General features: G+C 41.7%; 6 protein-coding genes across 6 annotated transcripts; 3 read left to right on the top strand and 3 right to left on the bottom strand.

The window, feature by feature from the left end:
• Nucleotides 1-64: 64 nt before the first annotated feature.
• On the top strand, nucleotides 65-693 carry C922_01939 (hypothetical protein; the record flags this gene model as incomplete). The annotated part of the gene is made up of 3 exons (XM_008817538.1): nucleotides 65-202; nucleotides 405-500; nucleotides 667-693. The coding sequence occupies 3 exons, from the start codon at nucleotides 65-67 to the stop codon at nucleotides 691-693; spliced, it is 261 nt and encodes an 86-aa protein (XP_008815760.1).
• A 1,447-nt stretch (nucleotides 694-2,140) lies between these two features.
• Nucleotides 2,141-3,862, top strand: C922_01938 (hypothetical protein; the record flags this gene model as incomplete). Its single annotated transcript, XM_008817537.1, has 1 exon — nucleotides 2,141-3,862. One exon carries the CDS (start codon nucleotides 2,141-2,143, stop codon nucleotides 3,860-3,862), a length of 1,722 nt encoding a protein of 573 aa, XP_008815759.1.
• Nucleotides 3,863-6,545: 2,683 nt separating this feature from the next.
• C922_01937 (hypothetical protein) lies at nucleotides 6,546-7,669 on the top strand (the record flags this gene model as incomplete). Its single annotated transcript, XM_008817536.1, has 4 exons — nucleotides 6,546-6,737; nucleotides 6,975-7,024; nucleotides 7,217-7,250; nucleotides 7,472-7,669. 4 exons carry the CDS (start codon nucleotides 6,546-6,548, stop codon nucleotides 7,667-7,669), a joined length of 474 nt encoding a protein of 157 aa, XP_008815758.1.
• Nucleotides 7,670-7,811: 142 nt separating this feature from the next.
• Nucleotides 7,812-10,887, bottom strand: C922_01936 (hypothetical protein; the record flags this gene model as incomplete). Its single annotated transcript, XM_008817535.1, has 11 exons — nucleotides 7,812-7,967; nucleotides 8,609-8,667; nucleotides 8,816-8,882; nucleotides 9,003-9,137; nucleotides 9,366-9,433; nucleotides 9,564-9,594; nucleotides 9,747-9,923; nucleotides 10,072-10,114; nucleotides 10,332-10,380; nucleotides 10,612-10,763; nucleotides 10,862-10,887. 11 exons carry the CDS (start codon nucleotides 10,885-10,887, stop codon nucleotides 7,812-7,814), a joined length of 963 nt encoding a protein of 320 aa, XP_008815757.1.
• Nucleotides 10,888-12,697: 1,810 nt separating this feature from the next.
• Nucleotides 12,698-17,488, bottom strand: C922_01935 (hypothetical protein; the record flags this gene model as incomplete). The annotated part of the gene is made up of 1 exon (XM_008817534.1): nucleotides 12,698-17,488. The coding sequence occupies one exon, from the start codon at nucleotides 17,486-17,488 to the stop codon at nucleotides 12,698-12,700; it is 4,791 nt and encodes a 1,596-aa protein (XP_008815756.1).
• A 3,646-nt stretch (nucleotides 17,489-21,134) lies between these two features.
• On the bottom strand, nucleotides 21,135-22,751 carry C922_01934 (aspartate carbamoyltransferase; the record flags this gene model as incomplete). Its single annotated transcript, XM_008817533.1, has 3 exons — nucleotides 21,135-21,266; nucleotides 21,534-22,031; nucleotides 22,263-22,751. 3 exons carry the CDS (start codon nucleotides 22,749-22,751, stop codon nucleotides 21,135-21,137), a joined length of 1,119 nt encoding a protein of 372 aa, XP_008815755.1.
• Between the last annotated feature and the right edge of the window lie 1,143 nt (nucleotides 22,752-23,894).

The raw sequence follows: 23,894 nt of genomic DNA, 5'->3' as shown, positions 1-23,894 counted from the left end.
TGCGCAACCTATTTGAAACCCCATCCCCCTTTCGTATCTACTTTCTTAAAAACAAAACTACATAATGAATAACAAAGTCAGTTTGCCCTATGAAATGTGTGAAATAAGGAAAGTTCCCTTTGAGCTCCCCAAGGAATTTCACCCGAATGTGAAATATGGCTTCCTGAGGAATTTCTTTTTCGGGAAATATACCTTCTACTACGTAATGAGGAAAGGAGAATTATGAGTTCCCTGTGCTCTGCATATATCTCCAGCGTATTAGCATTTTTTTCACCCCCATCCCCCACAGCTATGCCAATCTTTTAAACATGTCCTTTCCATTTTTACGTAGCCACACGTGAACAGCTGTTTAGCAAAATTCACCAGAACATTTTTTTTTTTTTTTTTTTCCCAATTTTGGCTAGTTCAAAAGCATTTTTAAAGTATCCGCAAAGGTGTCTGCAGGTTTTCTGCTTTTTTACTACCCCCTAGATAAAGTCCATTGCAACATCCGCAGATTTGTAATACATTTTTATGAAGAGAGAATTTACTACTTCCTACGTTTCGCGGAAGAACCTGCATTTGTCTACATGTTCCTATGCGACATTGCTACCTGTTGTGTGTTTTTTGCGAAATGGATTTCTTTTACTTCATCTTTTTCTTCTCACCCCCCCCACTCCATTGCAGAAAAATAATTTAAAAAAACAGAATTAAACTTCTTACCACTTTGATGAGTTCGTAAAAATGGCAGGAACATTCGAATAGCACGAAAAAGGACTAACCTCTCACATTTGGAAAGCGTTCTTTGTTAGTAAATATATTTTATGCAAACGTTTTTACAACGTACTTTTGTTTTCTTTTTTTTTTTTTCACATGTAAAAACCTAATTTTTCAATGGGCGCATATATGCATGTCTTGGTTTGGGGTTTCGGAGAACACAACTAAAAATAAAAGCGCAGATCGCTATTTTTCCAAAATGTTTAAAAATTAGCGGACAAATATTTGAGCAGAAATGATTTACTTTACATATGGATGAGAACTATGACTGCTTCCAACGCGGAAGTATTTTTAACCAAAAATTGCATGATGCTCATGGAGAGTTCGGAAAAATGTATCATCCCATGGGGAACTAATTTTGTAATATTCACACGCATAGATAAAAGAGGAAAACAAATTTCTTCTCCTCATCTGCTCTTACCTTTTAACTAAAAGGACGAGAAGTGTGCACAGTGACTGTTTCTCCTTTTTCCTTTTGCTCTTAAGAAAGGGAGGGAAGAATTATGACACTCGGGTGTATCAGCTTAACGGCATGAGATGCTACTGTGAAAATTGTGCATGTGTAAACTTTCCCAACTTATAAAAAAGCCATGAGATGAAATTAGAAGCAGTGACATATTTGGAGGGGTAGTAACTTAAAAGGCATTAACAAAGCTAGCAATTTTGTTCCCTGCCTCCTTCTTCTGATTCGTATCTGCTTAGAGGACCTAACTTCCTCACAGGTTCTCACTTTGTAGAGGTCCTAACTGTTAAAACGTTCCGACGTAAGTGGGCAATATAAGAAGGACACACAATTCACGTTTATTCATGCTTTTGCTGTAAAAAAAAGGGCGTTTTTATCTGCTGAAAAAATTGTACATATAGAGGGAGGTTTCCCCCCCCCTCTGTCCCGGTATCCCTCCACGACACATTTCTAAGCGTACATTTGGGATGTTCTACTTGAGCCTGCTTATCGTTATGTTATTCCACGTCATCCTAAGCTTTCCGCGCATGCAGTTTTTTCTGTGTCACTTTCTCACATACATTGTAAGGTTGGCTAACGTGTTGTTCTTCTTGCGCGTGCACAGGCATTTTTTCAAAAAGGCTAAGATTGCTACTTAGCCATATGGTCCTTCAACAAGCGTGATTATCATACCACAGTTTGTTTCAAACTTTGGGGAAGAGGATCCTAGTTTGAGGTACGCTCCACCGTCAAGATGCTGCAAGGTTATCGCATTTTTCTATTTATGCATCCCTTTGCGCGCTACCTTTTATTTTATTTTTATTTTCTCGGAGGAGTGTCACAAATTTCCACTCCTTCACCTTAGTGTCTCTCAAGATGCATTTTTCTCCCGTTTTCCCCTGAACACTCAGATCTTTTTTTAAAAATGCTCTACTTAAAAAAATGTTCAATGCTGGGAGATACTTCAGAGCAAGGTACTACTACTACAAGAAGAAGAACATTTTTCATGTAAAGGGGAACAGACAGTTTTATGGATTCGCCAAAAGTAGGAGGGTACAGACAAATGCCGTCAAGAGAAAAGATAGAATAAGAAGGGGGAAGTTTTTACAATTGAAGGAAAAGCTGCAACTCATCATTTTCAGCTCTGTGTACTTTTTTGCGTGTGACTATGTTTACCACGTGTATGTGCTGAGTGGCAACACCAGCAAAACCGCCAACCGTGCCTCCAACCATGGCGGCGAAGAGGGGGGGAATGATCCAAAATGCAAAGACGAACACGCCGGTGGCCAGGGGGGGGTTGGCACAACCATGATGGAGTATCTCCAAAGGATGAACATATTTTCCAGTGTACATGGAAAGGGTGGTGAACATTTAAAGCAACAGGACGGTGAACGTAGGAGACAAAATGACGGCCACAAAATGGAACCTCAAGAAGGTTTCCATAAAAAGGATCATCTTTCCAGCGGCAGAGGTGACGTAAGAATATGCAGCGTATGTGAGGAAGACCCATATGAAATAAAGATAAATCGCGTTAAGCGAAGCAATCGGAAGGAGGAAAGTAATCAAACGGGAAAACCTGACCAATATGGCCAATCATTCTATGGCGCAAACCAGAGAAACCAAATTTCTAGCCACGATCGGAGTGGCAGTGGGCGAAACCACCCTAACAATGGCACACCCCCCCAGAGAAACAGCATTGGGGGAGAGGAAAAAAACATGAAAAGTCTAATAATCAGTAACTTCCATCGGAATGATCTTTTCAACTGGTGCAACTTATTTCTGTTCGCGAACGGGGTTGTTTTCTTATGTTGGCGTCTAAGCGAAATCGCAGGAAATAAAAAACTTTTCCACTTCATGTGCAGGAACTTTATCTGCTCATATGAAAATATTAGAAGAAAATATTACCACACGATTTTTACAGCCACCATTAGCCACATCACTCTTCCCCATTTTTTATTTAACATGTGGGCATTTCATACCATAAGTAACACCCTGTTGAGTCCAGAAATTAAAGAGAACAAAACAAATTATTATTTTTTTTTTAATTATAAATCCAGCGTTTTGGAAAAAAAAATGACAGATAGGGATATCATGAAAATATGTGTCTTATCTTCCATCGTTTCGACTGTCCCGTATATTTTTTTACATAGAGCCAATCAACTGCTAGGAGCATCTGGAGCTGTTATGGGTCTTGTGTACATTCTGTCCACAGTTAAACCAAACGAGGTGTTCGTCTCCTTGTTCCCTCTTCCATACTTAAAGATGACTTCCCTACAGCTATGCCATCTGTCCATTCTAACCAATTTTGTATTTCTTTTTTATAGAAGAAACCATTTCAACATTGCGTGGTTAGCACATTTATTTGGTTTAATGGGTGGGGCATTGTATAATTTGTACCAGAGGAGAAAAAACAGTAATAGGAATTACTACCCCTTTATTGAATTGTCCCTAAAAAATGGCCCCCTTGATTATCTCAATTCTTACCTAGACTTTCTGGATTTTCTTAAATGTCTGCAGCTGCAAATTAGGATCTTCTTTTCCCTCGACACACGCGCCATGGAAAGCATGAACAGGAAAATCAGCTACATTAAAAATATGCAGTCCCAGAGGCGCATGAAGTACCACATGCTGAAGGTTAAGAATTTGGAGACCATGTCCAAGTGAGATAGACGGGTGTCGTTGGGAAACACGCGAAAAGGAAAATAAATAAAAGGAAACAGAAAAATTTTTGAGAAGGAGAAAACTCCCCGCTTTAGGGTAATCCGAATGGGGATCTTACACTAGACCGGGGTATCTCCCCCCTCGGGATGGAAATTAATATGATGTGTTAGATGGAGTAGTGATTAAAACACTATACGTTTGAAGTACCTTCTCATTTCACCCCATTTTTTGGGGAAAAAAAATGGTTCTTTCGTGGACCCTTAATTATGACCATAAAACGTGCGCAGGGGGACAGTCAGCCAGGTGGCACACCACGCCATCGTAGATCCAATTACACACACAGGTGTGTGTCTCTGTGTGTGTGCATCTATGTATTCACTTACGTATGTGCGCTGGAGTGCCTCCTGTGATTGCCACCCTTTACGCAATACCTTCCATTTTTCTTTTTTTAAGTGCAATTGTTTTTCCCTCAATTTGTTTCAACTTAAAATATTTAAAGAAAAAAAAATTAGAAAAAATTTCAAAACGGGGGGCCCATTTGTCCCCACCGAAGGTATTAACTCGTTTGTGTGTTTCTATGTGTGCGTGTTTTTTGGGGGGCGGAAGCCTTTCCAAATTGGTGCATTTTTTATGTGAACACTCCCCCATTTAACCCTTTGCAACTTCTTTCGAGCTCAATTTCGTGAAGTTATAAGAACGCTGTCAAAAGAGCGGGTGTTGGGTTCATTTTCCCTTCTGTGCGAAATTCGACACCAGCTACTAATTTGACAAGGATCCGTTCCATTCGTACAAACACGGTGTTTAATGAAATGTCCCCGGTTGAAGGTGCGAGGGGGAGTATAATAAATGGGCTTCCCATCTGGCTAAGCATGCAGTACGCCATGTCAGATATGATCGTCACTCCTAAGAACACGTTGACACGTATCTGCCTTTACATATACATAAATATGAGTGCATTTTTTAGTCCCATCCTTGCCCCCCCCCCGCCACACACACACACCCCGAAAGGTCGTTCTGCACAACCACGTTTAAACGTTCCACCCGGCTTGGTTTCGCAAAATGGAGAATTTCGCAGGCTCCTTCCTATTGCGAGGAGGGATGACCAATATTACCACATATATGTACATATACATGCACGTGGCCTCGTTGCTCTTTAACAAGGTTTATCCTCCCTGTTCTTCGTAACTTCACCACTGGGGCAAAAAATGCCGAAATTTTTCCTTTGCCTTCTTTTGAAAAGGTTATACTTGCTAAGTGCAATTTTTTATGAATCAAGGAAAAAAAATCAGCCCCAAATGTTCCCACACAAGGGCAGACATTCGAAAAGGGCTAAATATCGTTGTCACCACGGAAAAGAAAAAAGGAACAACGAAGCTATTAACACATTCACGCTTTGTTTGTATAAGGACTCAACGATGAAGCATAGTTGATTCTTACTTTCTCTTCTTTTATGACATTATTTTTTTTTTTATTGATCGCTTTGTGTACCTATTCACAAATCCATCTTCTGGATAGGCACAAAGTGGTTTTCCGTGAGATGGGTGGAAGGTAAATTTTAAAAGTCCTTTCTCTTCCCGTGTAAGCAGAGCAACGTTTGACATGCAGGGGCTAAGGGGATAGCAAAAAAAAAATAAATAAATAATAAATAAATAAACAAATAACACACTCCATAGGTGGATGGATTGGATAAACTGTATAAAATTGCACAAATTGTGTAAATTTCGCAAACGGCCAAAAAGGGCGTAAATACATGAGCGCGCATGGGTACAAAGGCACACCCAGCTTGGCGAATGCCACCCCTCACAAATTAGCGCTGTTCATTTTTTCTGCCTTTTTCGCGGGTGTGATAATATATTCATTTTTTGTTGCCTCCATTGAAGAAGTTCCTCTTCATTCTTCTTTCTTTGCATAGTTCCTCCAAACAAGTGCAATAGGGCATTAAAAATGTATATGTCATTTTACGGGTAAACGTAACTACACCATTTTGGCACCGCGTAATTTAAGTACTTATTATGTAGTATACGCCCCATCCCCCTTCCACTATCTGTGTAAACATTCACAGAGTTGCAGTGTACCGCGCTTGTATACATATAACGTTTTCAATGTAAAAGAGTCAGCCTTTTGCCAGTACAAGTGTGCCTCTTAAAAATGTACAATACATGTTATTTATGTAAAAATACATAGGGGCAAAATTATACGCATGTTCTACGAGAGGATTTTTACTACACCGTCATTGTTTTTCTTAATTTGATAAGAGGCTTTTTTTTTTTTTTTTTTTTTCCTTTACCGTTGAGTTATAAATTTTACGAAACCGATGCGAGCAGAATGGAAGCGCCGCGGATGGCTTCCCTTCACATTGTGCCATGTACCTGAAGAACTGTGTATATCATCAATAAATGTACTATTATAAAATGCGCTAAGCACGATTGTACGTGTCGCACCTGCGTGATCAAATTTTAAAGGGTTTGCATAAAATGGTAGAAGTATAGTTTCCCCCCCCGTGACCCTATGAGGAAGCCACTCTACTCTCATTTAGTTATAATTAATTCTTTTTTTTTCCTTATAAACCTTTTTTTTTCTTATAAGTTTTTTTTTTTTATAAGGCTTTTCTTTTTTTATAACCTTTTTTTTTTTTTTTTAACGCCAAGATTTTTCCCCGCTAAAACGGACTACCTACCAATCGACGATGAGGTGTTTAACTTTTCTCTTCTTCCTCTTCTTGGGACTCTTCTCCTTTCACAATGTCACGAACACGAAGGATATCCCCGCCGTACAGGGCGACACTTCCCTGACTCCACTGAACAAATTCGACAAGTACTTTCTACGCATGTACAACAAAACCTCCAGATTACAACAGGGCGGAGGGAACTACATAAATGTAAGGAAGGGCGCTTCAGAAAGGGGTTCCATATACCCGTAGCGCAGCACACAGCAAGAACAGGGCATCCTTCTCTGGGAACGCTTCTATGATCCATTTCAGGGATATTTCCCTCTTTACCCACGTGCACGCTTTCCTTCTGTGGAGGACACCCAGCCATGCGCATCACCCACTGCAGTGGAGCCCGTACAGACGCACAGATGATCCAATGACCCCGATGCCTTTACCTTTTCGCAGGGAATTAACATGAAGAATACGATTTTCATTTTGTACTTCTTTGCAAATTGGTAAAATCAGGAGCGTTGTGACACGCTTGCATCACCATGGGCATGTATACATGGCTATGTGCACCTGTTGATGTCAAGTACCCCTGCATATGGACGTATGGCGGGGCCCATCCATTGGTGCCTTTGCCCTTCCCCCCCTTTTTTTTTGGACGCCTACTTTCTACTGATTTTTTCCCCCTCCCAATCACGCAGGTGCCACGCTTGTAAAATGCAGGGAAGCGAAATGGTATTAAACAAAAAAGAAAAGTTACAAACTGTCTCGCTCATTTGTTTAAGCTCAAACGGAAAAAAAAATGAGATCGCGCCAGTGCATGTAGTTTGCGCTGTACATTTAAAGTTTTTCTCGCCATGGAAACTTAGCATATTCGCTTTACATGCCCGCTACACCCATGTAACGTGCACGTGAAACCCACCCACTCACACACACATATAATCTCTCGCTCGCAGGAGAAACTGGAAAAGTACTACGGCAAGCGCATATACATTTTGAAGGTGGACATAGATCAGAACGAAACTATGGCTAGAAAGTTCGCCGTGAAGTCCCTACCGACAATTATCATCATGAAAAATAAGGTAGTGCTGGCAAGGAAGGAGCACTTCGTCACGAGTAACGATTTGGTGTCTCTCATAAGAAAACATTTGTGAGACCTCCCTGCGTTGTCCTGGGATTTGCAGGATTAGCGGGATTAGCGGATTCTTTGGGATAACCTCATTCGACATGACACTTTTGATTCATCCCATTTTCCATTTTCTCTTTTTTTTTTAACTTCCCTTTTTGGTGCTCCCATCACTTCTTAGCCTGCACCTGGTTATCAGCTTGCAACTTCATAACCTTTAACATGAGTTTACTTTTTTTTTCATTTTCCTTTTTTTCCCGCTTGGCCCTATTGATGATTTCGTTTTTATCGTCTTCTCCGATTTCGCTGTGACAGATGCAGCACGTCTGCGTGGGGAAGGAATGGGTTGACGCCGCCGCCCGTTGTTTTATAAGTGCGCACGGGTGTGGGGCGGTGCTTCTACATATATATATAATACTTATCTGTACACGTGCCCACTATAGTGTCAGGATAGCGAGTCGGGACTGGCTCGCACAGGCGCCTATTTGTATGAATTCGTGCGCCGACGGAAGCACAATGTGTTGCATTCTTTTTCACGACATTGGAAAAATGCCTAGTGTTCGTGTCGTTGAATCGGATGCGTTGCATTTTTTGCTCATTCTTTGCACCCTTTTGATTTATTAAGACATGCATATTACGTGATGGAGATAATCGCGCAATTTTTTCCACTCGCAGTTTTACCATTATGCAATTTTTTCATTCTCTAATTAGCTTTTTTCTTTAATGCGTTTGTTCATTTAAGCTTTGGAAACCATTCGAAATTATTCTTTCATTTTTTTCTTTTTACTTTTTTTTTGTTTTTTTTTTTTTCCTCGTTTTTTTGAAATCCGCTGACACATGTGTAGAATTAAGCGGGACGCTTGGACATGTATATCCGTGTGCTTGTCTGTGTGTGCATATGTGTATGTCCTCACGCATGCCTCAAACTAGTATTTTCTGTTTTTTTAAGCATTTCTTCCCATCTTACCTTTCTGCATTCCCTTCGTATCACCGTTTCGTAGATGCACATCAAATGGAAAACGTGCTCTTAAAAAGGAAAAAAAAAAAAAAAAATTAAATAATTAAGCTAATTCGGCTAATTATGCTAATTAAGATAATACATGGGTACACGATTACACCAGTGAGTGAAATTCTGGCACAGTAACGGCGTGCGAGGTGAAAAACTTCTGATTACCACAATTCAGCTTGTAAATGGTAGGCGGCAAGTTCCCGTGGAGCGATTCCGTTTTGGGCATTAGGCACTGAAGTAAGGGTGTACATATAGATCCCATGCAGCGATGAAGAAATACTTTATGTCCGTACGCGCTGCCTTCACATACGAAGGCTTCTCAGGGTAGATACACACCGTAAGGCAGACCTACCAGTGGACACTCGCCTCCAATTGTATCATTCATTTTTGCCGTCGTGTTAGACCTGGATCCCTGGGTATCCTTTTGAAAATTCGATTTGCACGTGGACTCTAAATTGGTGTCATTTTTTCGGAGTGATTCCTGCGCCTTGTTACGGTTTGCGAGGGGGAGAGGAGAAGTACGCATGTGTAATTAGGGGTAGAACGGGACAGCATCAGAAGGGGAGGAAGTGAGTTCTGTTCCTCATGTGTTGTTCTCTAATCGGTGGTGGATAATTCCGCGAAGCAAACATAAGTGCGTTAACGAAACTGTTCAAACGGTTCCTTGCCACTCTGTACATTTGACACAATTTTGGAGTCACATGCTGTCGCTCACCCCTGTGCTGTTTTTCCCACTAGATTGCTTCTCACTATCGCTGGGTATGATGTCCTCGTGTATATCAGCTAAAGGGGAGAAGAAAACAAAACAAAAAAAATAATAATAAATAAAAATAAATAAAAAAAAATAAAAACAAATAAAATAATTAAATCAGATGAGGAAACAAAGCACGGTTAAAAAAAGGGTGAGAGCTACTTTTAATCCCTGATAAATCCCTCATTGTCATCTTAGGGGGGCACAAGTGCAGAAGGAGAGTCAAAAAAAAAAAAAAAAGACATAATGTTATGTGGGTATATGGCAGCATGTGCGCCACACTTCACACACGGGGAGTAATAAATCTAAAAGACAAAATAGTCACTTCTGTACAGATTGAGTTACATTTTCCGTCGTGGGGTTGTCCGAGTGTGTCTCGTTTAGGGATTCTCTATCGGAACTGAAAGAAGAATCTGAGCATTTATGCTCGTATTCTCCTTCTTCATTTCCATTATTCGGTGAAGAAAATAAGTTCAGCTCTTTCTTCTTCTTGACACTCCGAGGGTGAGGAATTTTTATTAACTGTCAACAGAAGAATTGGGGGAAGGGATGAAGAACGTTTCGTTTTTCAAACAAACATAAGACGAGAATCGAAACATACAACCTTGAAATTGATCACGCATGCCATGTAGACTTCTTCTCCGCATGCGTCGCTTTCCTCTTTGCCTACTCTTCTCTTTCTTGGGGATGTCTTCCTTTTATGAGATTTTAACCTACGCACGGGACAATTTTTTTTTTATTATTTTTAATTTTTTTTTATGCATAACAGCAATGTCTTCTATCGCTAGGGGGAGACATTTCCCCATGGTGTTTTTATTTTGTGCACTTCTGATCAGACAGTTTGCAGCTTGGCAGCTTTACAACTTCGCAACTCTGCACCTTTACAACTTGGCAGCTTTACAACTTCACCACGTTGCCATTTCTCCTTACTCATTCTCTCCGTTCTCGCAGCGGGGTTTCTCCTTGGGATAATTCGGGCCTGTCATAAATGTTGCAAATGCACCCACATGGATGCATCGCGTGGATTACGCACGAAACGCACAGCAACCATATAGCATGCGTAGCAGCGGAATGGGTAAAGGCACCATCCCTTCTGCCTTTACCACTACCGATGCAGGGGGAACCCTCCCCCATACCCCCAGTGGGAACATTACAAGGGGGCTGACCGCATAAACACTTCTCTCATCTTGGAAAAATCAGTTTCCCCTACCAGATATGAACTTCTTTATATTTAGGGTAGTTATCCCTTGCACCTCCAGAATTGCACACAACATTTTTATAATTTTGTCTTTATACTCAATGATACTGTAAGCTTCTTTTTTAAACTCTTCCAACTTGGCCTCAGCTCGGTCTTTGCATTTTCTGCGATGAGGAGAATGTTCGGTTGGATGGGATGATGGGCGTTTCCCCGTGGGTTCACTTGGCTGAACATTTTTCGGGGGAGAGTAAGCTGCAGCTACCTGTGTAAATTGTCCTGGTTCTTCATCTGCGCTTCACTCGCGGGGGGAACTTGCGGGATGCACGCGATGCTGCGATCGGTTGGTCTTCCCCTATAGCTGCCGAGGTAGCTGCGACGTAAATGCGACGTAATTTCTGTACTGTCTACTGCCCTACCGCTTCTGTCTCCTTTTCACTTCAATTGCCCCCCTGAGATTCCCCCCCTGAGATTGCCCCCCCTAGCTCGCTCCAAACAGAAGCAAATGTCCCAGCCATGCAGAATCGCGCAATCGAGGCCTCACCAACTCACGCACGCAAACAATGCATGCACAACTGCACTTGCATCAACTAACGAGTTCAAAGACACCTTGCACGCTAGGAATGAAACGAAACAAACGGACAATAATAAAGCGCAACGCCTCGATTTAATTTGAAAACAAGGAGTGTCAACGGGACTGTGCAAATATGGCTAGGAAAAAGCTCCGACAATATGGCTAGGAAAATGCTGCAACAACACGACTACGAAAAAGCTGCAACAACATGGCTACGAAAAAGCTGCAACAACATGGCTACGAAAAAGCTGCAACAATATAGCTACGAAAATACTGCGGTAATATGGCTACGAAAAAGCTGCGACAATATGCCTATGCATTTATACCTAGGTACCTGCACACATCTGCTCATTCCGGGGATCGACAAAACGAATTCGTGTAGCCTTGCGCAAAAAACTCCCTTCACTACGGCGCCCTCGCATTTACACCGTCCTTCAAGAGTAGCATTCGCTCAGAAAAGAAATCCCTCCAGAGGAATAAGCCACGCCCCTGTTCACATTGCACAGGTAAAATGTCCTAAGTTCTGAGGTGTACGTACAATGCAGACGTAACATCTTTCGCTTCTTAGCCAACAACAGAAAAATAGACGACAAGGCAAACTCCATGGCGGCGCAAAACACTCATCAGTGAAAATTTCCTCTCAGAGTGGAAAACAACTTATCATACATTTATCCCCCTACCCTCCTCCTTAACAAAATACGCAATGATGCAAGACATCCCATTTCTGTCTTTTCTTTTTTAAAAAATTATACTCATGTTTTTTTTTTTTTCTCTCTTTACTGAAGTTTATTTCTGTTTTAAAATTTGCAAAGGGAACACAAAAAAAGGGAAAAAATATGAAGGAAAAAAAAAAGAATAAAGCAACGCAATTTTTAATTACAAATTCAAATGTGTTAATTATTTTAAATGTGCTAATTGATAAACTTATAACATTTCAAATAAAGGGTGAATGGGAAAAAAGCGTGGGCTGCTCATAGGAGGCATACGCAAGAAGGGGTAGGCGTATGTGCGGCTCAGCAACACTGGTGTGGTGGAACGTACGCTTGAGAGACATAAAAAAAAGGGGTCATAAAGAGGGAGGAATAAAAGGAGTGGTAAAAGGAGCAATTGAAGGAAGTGCTAAAAGGACGTGCGATGCGAAATGCACCCCACACAATATGCGGTCACATAACTCGCGAAATGACTAACACCGTGATGTTAAGGAGCTACGCTGCATACGTGTGAACGCACGGAGGGAGCGAACGGAAGCCAAGAAGGCATGGCGGGGAAACAGGATGCGTACGAATTGGGAAAAATAAGACGAAGTGGAGCGGAATGAACATAAACGAAGGGCACGCAAATAGGTACCATATTGCTTTTGGAAGCATCATGCAGCAACAGCTTGGGTGAATTGAAAAAATTCACCACGACAGGGGCGAGGACGTGCTTGAAGCAACCCCAAGAGAGACCAAGGATTGCTACAACATGACAGGGTTAATATAACTGGCGCGTGGAAAGGAGCAGGCGCTTTGCCAAAACTTCACCCTCTCACTGAGCCAGCCATGGATCTGGGACATGAGCACAGTTGGACGAAGGCGTGCTATTGTCAGTCGTGTCCTTTTCATTCTTCGTCCCAACATTTTGCGCATCGTCCAGGCCCAAAAGGGTGCTCTCCGTGCCGAGGGGGTGGTGCACGTGGGCGTGGTGATTCCCCGCACGGTTATCCGCAGCGTCTCCTACGTTTGCTACGTCTCCGGCGATGTTTCCTGCAGCGTTTCCCTCGGCCCCACTTGCGCCATTGTTCCACACAAAGCCACTGCTGCCCACACCAAAGGAGCCGCTCTCAATCTGCGCTCCGTTTAACGTTGAGGGGAGAAAATAATCACCGGGTGCCTCCTGCCGGGTGTCATTATTACAGTAGGTGATGTTATCCTCCGCGTTGTTGTACTCGGATAGCAAATTCTGTTCCCCCCCGAAATTACTTATGCACGGATTGGCATCATAACTTGGCTTTATTAATGACGAGGAGAGAAGATCACAGTGATTATGCGGGCTGCTCATTCCTCCCTCTCCTGATCCGCTCTGATTCGGCTGGTAAGCATTTAAATTATCTGCTAGGAAGGAATTGTTGCACTGTTCGGGGGTGCTCATCATCACATTTACATTTTGGCTAGCTAATAAATTGTCACACTTGTTCTCTTCTTTCAGGGCGCCGCTATCTCCACTGTCTTTGTAATACTCTCCCTGGCCATTAGCACAGTCGGCCCCACCTCCGCTGACGGCATAGTCAGCCATGCTGCTAACCATGTAATCGACACCTCTGCTCACCAGGTAGTCCACCCCGCTGTTAACCGAGTAGTCCACCTCGCCACTACCTCCGTAGTTAACTTCCCCGATGCCCCCTTCGTTTTCTTCCCCCATGGGCATGTACTCATCACTGCGAAACGCGCTATTACCCACCTGGTAGACATTTTCCTCGTTATTAAAAAAGTTAGGGTTCATGCCAATTTTGATAATATCCTCCTGCTGCGGTTCGTGCTCCAGTTCATGCTCCATCTCGTGCAGGTCGCACTGTTCCTCCTGCAGCGGTTCTCTCAGCTGTCCTCCCATTTGTTCTCCAATCTCTGCTCCCAGTACTCCCCCCATGTGCTGGTCCTGATGCGACTGTGGCTGTTCCTCCTCGTCACCCTTGTTATCATTCTGCCCCTCATGGGACATGAGCTCCTCTATATAATTTATCCACTCCATAATAGAGTTGAACTTTTTATTGTCGTAGTTCAATTCGTGTTTTCCTTTATTGCACCATCCATGGAATACCCTCTTATAATTGTCCCTCTTAAAATTATAAATGACTTCATCCTTTCGTATGTTTTCCTTTTTCCCTTTTTTCGAATCACACATATCTAGCGAAAAGTCGTGACTAAATTTGGAGTTCTCATTACTGCTACTCTCCGTGTAGTCACTCTTATTTTCCAATTCATCGAGTGATTCAAAAAATGATCCCAGCATATCAAATTCAGAGAAAATGTCATTTCTATAGGGGGACGAAACGAGATAATTGGAGTTCACCTTTTCCATGTTCTCTTCATTATAGTTGGAATCAAAAATGGGAGACGCGGGGGTAAGGGGCGTGCTGTTGGGCGACTTTAATGGGCTATTCGAATATATCTGCTGATTGGGCGAAAGGACTAATTCATTCACATCGGTTAGATGTAGGGACGATGCATGTAGGGAGCTTGTCGGAGGAGACTGCGAAAATTTCATATTCTCCGGGGTGTTCATTAGTCTAATGTCACATGCTTCTTCAAAATCAGGGTCATTTAGTTGATTGGTGTTGTTTTTACCTCCTCCCTGGTTATTACAGCTCCCACTGCTCTTACCGCTACCACCACTACCGCTACCACCACTGCCGCTACCACCATTGCCGCTACCACCACTGCCGATACCACCATTGCCGCTACTTCCACTGCTGCTGCTACTACTGCTACTCCCACAGGTGTTGTTGCGAGGGGAAAGAGACGAATACGAATTCGGGTGACTCATCTCCGGTAGAAGGGGCAATTTCAACGGCTGACTAACATAACTGCTGGTGTGAATTATCATTTGATTTATGTTTAATAATTGATTGTCTTCCCCACTGCGCTCCAATTTCATGCTCGCATCCTCTTCCTTCTCCATTGTTCCTGTGTCTAATTTGATTTGGCAATTATCATCTCCTGCCGATCTCTCCTTTTGTTCATCCCCTCCTGGAACTGTATCTATTGAATCCTTTTTGTTCACCGAGGTGCTCTCTTTCGCATTTTCATTGTTTTCCAAAGACTCAATTTCTCTAATCAGCTTGTAATAATTTTCGTGTTCGTTATTGTGTGTACTCAAGCCGCTTTTCTCCTTTGGTTCGTCCGGGTGTTCATCCCTCCCTCGGTTGTTACCCTTTGTGTCTTTCTCCTTTGCATTGTCCTTACCGCTATCGTTGCTGCTCTCATTGCTGCTATCGTTTCCACTGTCGTCATTGTTGTCCTCATTGTGGTCCTCATTGTTGTCCTCGCTGTTGCCGTCGTTTTCTTTGCTGCCTCCGTTTTCCTTGCTGCGACTGCCCCTGCTGTTTCCACTACTATTCCCATTGCTACACCCGCTGCCATTCCCACTGCCATTACCACCGCTATTCCCAGTGCCATTCCCGCTGCCACTCCCGCCGCTATCCGCACTTGTGTCGTTGCAGCCGCAGACGCGCCCTTGGGTCCGCTCTCCACCCATGCTACCCCTCTCCCGCGGGTAATCTGCTGCACGAGGCTTCACCTCACCACACGGGGAATTTCTCCTCTTAGAATTTGCACTAACTCTGAAGTTTCTGTCCTTCTGGAAAGGCTCGACATGCAACCTATTCAAGACGCTGCCAGATGGGTTACTCCCCTTCGGGGGCTCCACAACCGATGATTCCCCATTACAGCACTTGTTTAGGTAACTAGAGGAAGGATCTCTTCCAGCACTGCCATGTCCCTCAATTGGGTTGCGATTTACATTGGGAAGGGAGAAAATAGGGAAAGAGTTTCTCCCCTGTGCCATGTTCTTAACCTCCCTGGAGGTATCTTCTTTCCCACTGGAAGGCGCCGAATTTGCCTTACTTATGTCAAGGCACGAGGAACAGATGACCTTATTGCATGCCACATTATCATTCTTGGTGCTATATCTGGAGTGACAAAAAGGTTCATGATGAGAAGCGGTTTCACCATCGAGGTTCCCTCCCCTGGCCCCAAAACTACCAGCGTAATTTTTTACACATTTCCTCTTATGGTGAAAAAAGTAATTATTAAAAAATTGATTAACTAGCGTGACGAAGTAGGAGTCGAAAAACTTCCTCACATATTTATCTACATAACTGCAATAATTAGAAATATTTCTATGGGCACGATCTGACATGGATGGAACTATAAAGGTGTGTACCATTTTCTCATTCGCTATGTTTCTTTTCGCCTGAAGGAGATTCTCCAGAATCATAATTTTTTTATCTAGATCTTTTTTCACGTATCTCCTTAGTGTCCTTCGAAATTTGTATACTAAACAATCTGCTTCGTCCAGGAAGGTGCCTTTTTTTGTTCGCTTGGCAAAGAGGCCCCTTCCCACTCGGTCCCTATTTGCATGACTAGGGTAATTATCAAGATGACCCTTATCATTATTAAGATAACCCTTATGATTATCAGGCTTACCCTTATCATTATCAAGAGCACCCTCATCAGTATCACCTTTATCGACAGGGCCCACTTCCTCCCCCCTGATGGAAAGAGAACTCCCGCCGTCGTGACCCCCGTTTCGAGTCATCCTTCTCTTGTTGTAAGCTATATTTTCCTTTATCATTGCGTCTTTTAACTTTTCTATTATCTTCATACTACGGCACTTGAGTCTGTGTAGCTTTAAATGGGACCTAAAAACTTTTCTCCCCTTTTTGCAGCTCAGCATCGACTTCTTTTTAAGTGCGTTTTCTTTCCCATAGCTGCTGATTCTTATTTCCCCTTCTAAACCGTTGACAGGCTTCCCCTTTGATAATTCTATCACATTTTCATTTTTTTCTTCTCCTGAGGAGGGAATCACCACATTGTCATTGCTCAAATTTTTATCATTCCTCCGATGCAAATTTCTTTTATACAAAAGTGATGCCATTTTGGATGTTTCAGCAACCCGAATAGTGATATTTCCATTTGACTTTTCCTTTCTTTTCTTTTTTTTTTTCTTCTTCATCTTCCCTTTTTTCGGGTATTTCAATATGGCATTCCCTCCTGGGCAATTACTACTGCTACCTTTTCTGTGCTGATGTATCAAGCTGTTACACTCGTGGATGGGTACCTTCATTCCCTTTTGGGTACGACGTTCCCCCTGTAGATATTCCTCTGAGTCCTTAGATCTACCGGGGGCACTGTATTCTGCAATAGTACAAGCATGGTGGCACACCTCGCAGAATCTAACACGTTCTCTGCTATCCTCATCGATGCTCTGGAAGCCCTTTTCACTAATGACCTTTTTACACCTTCTGTTATCTACCTTTCCGAATTCTGCACTTCTCATTGCATAGTTATTTCTCATCAAATCCTTTTTAACTTCTTTACCGATTCGCAGGATGGAGATGTGGTTCTTTCCTTCACCGAAATTGTCTCTGTCGTGATCGCCACGCGAATCGTTACATTTGCACAAGTAGATACACTTCATTTGGGGGGGAGCTATTAAAATCGACGCATCATTTCTTCCAACACGTCCTACATCCTTCCTTGGTTCTACATCCCCAATTTGTACATGGCACAGATCTCCATGGTACTCTACATCGAAGCATACGCTTTCCTGGGGTGTCATTTTACCTATGCGCGTGTGCGTATGGAGACACGTGTGTGGGCATGTTTATGCGCAAGTGATTCGTCTGCGTATGCACATTTGCTTGGGTACACGTTTGCGACTGGCGTTGCGGTTGATGTTGTGCTTGACGCTGTGAATGTCGTTTCGGTTACTGTTGTGAATGCGCCTCGTACGCCTTTCTACGCTTTGCGGACGATCCCACCCCCCTACTGTTCAAGCTGAACCTTTCACTCGCTTCCCTCCTCCGTGTGCTTTCTTCACACACACTCGCGCTTCTATAGGCACACAGACAATCCTACCAATTCCGAACATTACACCTTCTGCAAAACCACCTGGGCGCGAATGCATCAAAAAGGAAAAACGCACTTGTTTGTTTTTATGTCTATATGTACAAACCGGAACTCATGTTTCTCGTGAACAAACTCCGCACACATGGGGCGTGCCGCGAGGGTGTGTTAATGGGCCAAATGGTAAAAGTACGTATCATTCAATTTGGTACACCTGTCTGGGCTTCTCCCTTTATTGTGTTTTTAATTTGTCCATGTGCGCATGGCGTTCAGTGTGTCCTTGGCCTTGCCTGCTTTACACTTTACACCAATTTAACTGCAATTTGACTTTTTTTTTTTGTATTTTTTCCCTTTTCCCCGGTTCGCGCTTCGCTCAGCTAGCCCGTAAAGTCCACCAATCCGTCTTCTAAGATGCGCTGAATGTAAATAATTCCTATTTTCTCATTAACTGTAAAAAAATGCCAGCTCCTTTTCCCCTTTCTTTATATATTCCCTCTTTTGTCGGGAAAATTCACCACTTTGTGTTTTTACACATATAGAACTTAACGTAAAAATTACAAGCGATCACACATACAGCTATAGCACTTCAGTATCCTCATTTTATTCTCTCATTTAATTAAACTAACGTTAAAAGAAAATTAAACAAAATAGACAAAACTTTTTTAAAATTATTTGAGCAAAAATGTATGACACAAAATTGAGAGGGGAAAAAAAAAAAAGTGAGGCTTCCTTTTATACATAAAAGCATAACACATAATATGCAAAAAAAAGGAAAAAAAAAAAGAAAAAAGAAGAAAAGAAAGAAAGTAACATAAATTGAGAAGATATAAACTTTAATTCAAAAAGGAAAGCATAATTCGTGATCATTAACTATATGCGATGAACTTCTGCAAAAACACGTGTAGGAGGAACTGAACATACGTATGATCACGCAAATCCGTATGTGAATGAGTACATAACACTACACGAAACATTTAGCTTTCTCTATAAACTTTTTCAAACATGTAAAAAGATACTTATGCATACCATGTGACCATTAGCACAGTTTCAATTTCTTCGTTTGTCGCAAGGGTGAGAAAGAAAAAAGAAAAAAGCTTAGAAGGCATGAATCCCATGAACACGTCCTTGTCGTTCGCATAATTATGTGCTACCCAAAAAAGTGGGGTTTATTAGCATCGACCGATACGCGGGTTATATGTATGGATGGGCGGAAGGATCTATGCACGGATGGAAGGAAGAAGGCGCAGGATTGATGCAAGGCGAAGGTTACATACGTACGGATGCATACGTAATACACGTTTGCTTGTTCATGGGGACATGACAGGTAAACATCGTCAAATTGTTAACAATACCATTTTTACGAAAAAAAATTCAATATATTAGCAATTCTGGGGGGGCTTCCCTTTTTCTTGCTTTTTGACAAACTGTGAAAAAAAAAAAATCACAATTTTGGAGAAACGTTAACTGGTGAATAACAAAAAACAAAAAAAAAAATAAAATAAACGGGCATATACATATATACACTACCAAGCTGCATAAAATGTATTTTTATTTATTTATTTTTTTTTAATATTTTTTCTAAATGGCTAATAGTGATGGGAGTTTTTCCTTATCACTATTAACCAACGCAGTGAGGCAAAAGTTGTACAACTTTTAGCCGTAAAGAGGATGCGGAGAAAACCTCAGTAAGAGCAAAAATAAAACATAACATTTGAAACACTGGGCTAAGCTACTCGGTTCGCTAGCACGATCACTACGTCTAACGGGGACGGCGAAACAGAGAGGCAATTTTTTCAACACAGAGGTTATACATTTAGTGCATACATCTGTGTTATACCAATGCAGGCTCACAATAAGCACACAGCTTCGTGCGACAAAGTGGGGACATAGCCTCACCGGGGCATTTTTGACGAATTAGAACAGAAATTGTGCCTTGGATGGGAGGTAAGTGGCTAGAAAATAGGCGTGTTTGTATTTGTGTAGGTAAACACATACGTGCCGAAAAGGCTCTTTCTGTCGCTCCATGAATCTCTCTTTTTCGATCCTACGTTTTCCCGACGTAGAACACATAGCAGTTGTTTTTTTTTTTTTTTTGCAAAATGCACCAAATTGATGACAAGGTTTGGGAATCAATTCGAAAATGGAGAATCTGCCCGCAGGCATACACTAATCAAGGTGTGTATTTAATTAAATCGCGTTAGCAATTCGAGCGCACGTATAGTGCATACCTATGTGTGTTGGAAAAGGAACGATCCTATCCTTTTTACACGCTGGAAATATTTCCTCCTCTGTTTATTTTACTTTACCCGTCCTGCACGAAAATGCGGATGATGAGCTCATTCAAATGTCTGCCTTTTTTTCAATCCCGAATTATCAAATTTTTCCTTTCTAAAAAAGCACAAAAAAAGTAATGAGAAAACGGCAAAGCAGCGAAATTCTCTTCTTACCATTTACATATCGGGCCTATTACGCCCCTAGACATAAAAACGTGATTACGGAGAGATCACCCGCGAACGGAAACCATTACCTTTGCAGTTATCCCTTTTTAAAAAACAAGACGGTAATTTCCCCTTAAGTGAACAATGTTATGTGTTGGATGGGCCTGTTTATGCACGTATGCACGCTGTGTAAGTTTTTTATACCTTCGCACACATGGGTCATATAATTGCCTATATTTTACATAAATAATTAGACCAGTTTACATTTTAAAGCGCTCCTCCTATTGAGTGAAAGGAAGCCAATGAGGAGACTTCTGCAATGATGGTCGAGAGGGACAAGGGTGGGTGGAAAGTGGCACCGTGTGGAGTGCTAATAGGCACGTATAAATGCGCGCGCGCAAAAGGGGATGTATTACAACGGGGGGGAAAATAAAGAAAAAAAGAAAATATTACAAAAGTAAATAATTCCCCCCTTGCACACAAAAAAAAAAAAAGGGAACTAGATAAGAGGGGCATCCCTGTGCTACTGTCTTCTTCACAAAAATGGTGGCACCTTTACAGCATTTCATAAATGCAAAAAAGGTGAGCTTTTCTTTTTAAAGTGAATTATTCTCTACTGCTAATAACTGTAGGCATAAATAATTCAAGCAAGGGGGAAAAACGTGTATGAAACTGAATTACACGCCCCAAATTATATACATAAAAATGTATGAAACGAGAAAAATAGTAGGCCAAGATGTACACACATAGTAGTTAATTATCCACTAAGTTGTGGATAATCAACGGAGGCAATTAAAAAAGGAATGTTCTGGAGAAAAAAGCCAAAATGGGCATGCTGCTCTTGTCGCTTTTTTTTTTGTTGCATTTCTTTTTTCGCTTTCCTTTGTTGCATTTCTTTTTTGTTTTTTGCAGCTAGCCATTTTACGAAAAAATGAGATACAGCAGGGCCATCCTCACATACAACCCGTTTTCGGCCTGCAAAAAGTACACACTTTTGGGATTGTTATCAACTTCGACTTTTATTTCGTTAACCCTGGGAAGGGGGTGCAGGACCTGAAAAAGGGGGAAAAAAAAGGGAAGAAATATGCCAAAAAGGTGAAATATTTCAATGCGCCGAAAATACACCTATTCTACGCCATCTTAATGGGCATGAACAGAGCAGCTTTAAAAAAGGCACGCCTCATTTTTGACACCGCTGAAACGGCAGCGGTTTCCTTTTTTTTCGAGGAGCTCCTTCTGTTTCGCTCTGAATTTTTTCAAAACTCAAACAAATATAGTCGCCTTTAACAAGTGTGTGCGCAAGGAAAAGCTGGTACATACCTTTGTATCCATCCTGGTATTCTTCAAAACCTGGTTATCCAGAATGAAGGCGTCCTTATATGCATTGTACTCGTTCAAGTCCGTAAACCTCTCCTTCTGTATCCGCGTCATGTATATCACATGCACGTCTTTTAATCCTTTCTCCAAATTGTCATATTTTCTGATAGAATTTTCATTGTAGAAATTGTTCCTTTTCAAATTGTTCGTTATAATGTGGACAATATTTTCGGGAATATCCAGCGACTTGCATGATATGAAATTAAAATTGACATTATATTTGCTAAGTAATTTGCTAAGCGAGTGGACAGTCCTTCCATTTTTTAAATCTCCAACAAAGGCGACGTTTATTTTTTGGTTGATGTCTCTTTTCAAAATTTGTGGGAAGAAATTGTATATGGTGTAAAAGTCTAGTAGTGACTGCGTCGGGTGTTCCCCTGTGCCATTTCCCGCGTTGATGATTGGCTTGTCGGACGAGGCGACGGCGAGGTCCACATTGTTCTGTCGAAAATGGCAGCAATGGATTCATGAGTAGGTGTGTAAATGTGTATAAATTGTATAGGTGAAAAACATACGCGCAAAGAGAGCAGCATAGGGTGATGCTCAACGTCGGAGTATTGTCTCCTAGAGTAGGAACTATAGGGGGCCGTTTCCTTTTAGTCATAGCTTGGATGTATACACAATGGGGCTCACACAAATCGACTGCGCAAAAAGCGCACCAACCCGACTTACATTCGAGGGATCCCGGTATATAATCCCGTCCACGTATTTCGCCAAAATTGTGAACGCATCCTGGACAGTTTCCCCCTTGTAAAACGACGTGGAATTCATGTCCGTAATATTTATCACCTTCGAACCCAGTCTCAAAATTGCCGAGTCGAAGGAACATCTCGTTCTTGTACTAGGTTCCAGGAAGATACTACAGAAGACTTTATTGTCCAGGAACTTTGTGTCCTCCTTATTTTTTAGCAAAGACTCAAACTTCTTCGCGGTGAACAAAATGACTAACAATTCCTCATCACTTATGTCATCGACATTTATTACATTCTTACGTTTCATTCGTTGCGCAATTAAATCAAAATCGATTTGGTACTTGTTGCTCAGCTCTCCTTTTCTGTCGATGATTAATTTCTTTTTTCTCATAAGAGCGGTTATCTGAGCGAGAACCACAGCCAATAAAAGCGTAAAGGCTAAAGCCAGCGAACCAAATATTTCTATCATTTTTTCACGTGCGGCAAAGAAAAAAAAAAAAAAAAGAAGATACAAAGTTCGATAAGGGAAAAAAAAAATGACAAGTAATCAATAACAATTTTAGTGAGGTGGCAACATTCAGTTAACGCTAATTTTAAACTTCCATAACGTTAACATGCGAAGGAGATGAAGCGTCTCTTCTTTTTTTTTTTTTTTAACTATGCTTAACTGGAAAAAATGTAGACATTATTAATTACTGTTCCAAAGGATGCACAAAATATAGGGGTATAAACTTAATTACGGGAAATGCATTCAAAAAATAAACGGCCACTTGTGGGTACCATGAACTCTCAGGATAGGTGACCGTCGTCCACCAGTGATTTTATTCTGTGGCCTCCATGCGTGCAACACAAACGGGAAGGGTGAACTATTCGAGAACAAATTGGCACAGGAAAAAAAAAAAAAGAAAAAAGAATTATGTAACAAAGCAGCAAAGTAACAACACTAATAAAAGGATTTGTAAAAATCGCCGCTCGGGCGCTGAAGTCATTCTCTGATATTCACTTCCATGCGCGTGTTTTTTCACCAATGGATCACTCTGGAAATAATATAAGCAAAGTGTGAGGGGCGGTTCACAGGGAATATGTATCGTACCGGACTTGCGCTGCCGACAAAAAAGGTGCTATAACGAACCGGTGAGACAATGAACGGAAGTTGTCAATTCGAGTTTTATCCCACTAGCTCTTTTGCATATATTTTTTTTAATTAGTGAACACACCAGGATGGGGGGGCGACTCGATTGAAAAAAGCGCGAAGAAGAGGCCAAAATGGAGTCAAAAAAAAAAAATTGCTCCCCAGCCCACGCAGCGATGAGGCTTCGCACAATAAGAACGTGATCACCTTTTGCTGCGCCACCTCTCGGTGATGATTTTTTTTTTTTTTAATTCCATTTTATCGTGTACCTATGCTTCTTATATAGCGCTTTGATCATACATGCAAAGGAATGGTCCCCCGTTTAGGGCGACCTCCCTCCGCAAAGAAAAAGAAAAAACAAAGGGAGCACTTCTTCCGACATATACAGACGCCCGTATTCGATCATCGTCAGAGTAATAGTCCTTTTTTGCACGACCCCTTTTCTGCAACGCAATAGAAGGTAAGGGGGCACATGAGTGT

This window comes from Plasmodium inui (assembly GCF_000524495.1).
Source record: "Plasmodium inui San Antonio 1 unplaced genomic scaffold supercont1.6, whole genome shotgun sequence".
In the NCBI taxonomy this organism is placed as follows: Eukaryota; Apicomplexa; class Aconoidasida; order Haemosporida; family Plasmodiidae; genus Plasmodium; species Plasmodium inui.
Note: the sequence above shows the minus strand (reverse complement) of the source record. Positions and strands in the feature narration are given on the sequence as shown.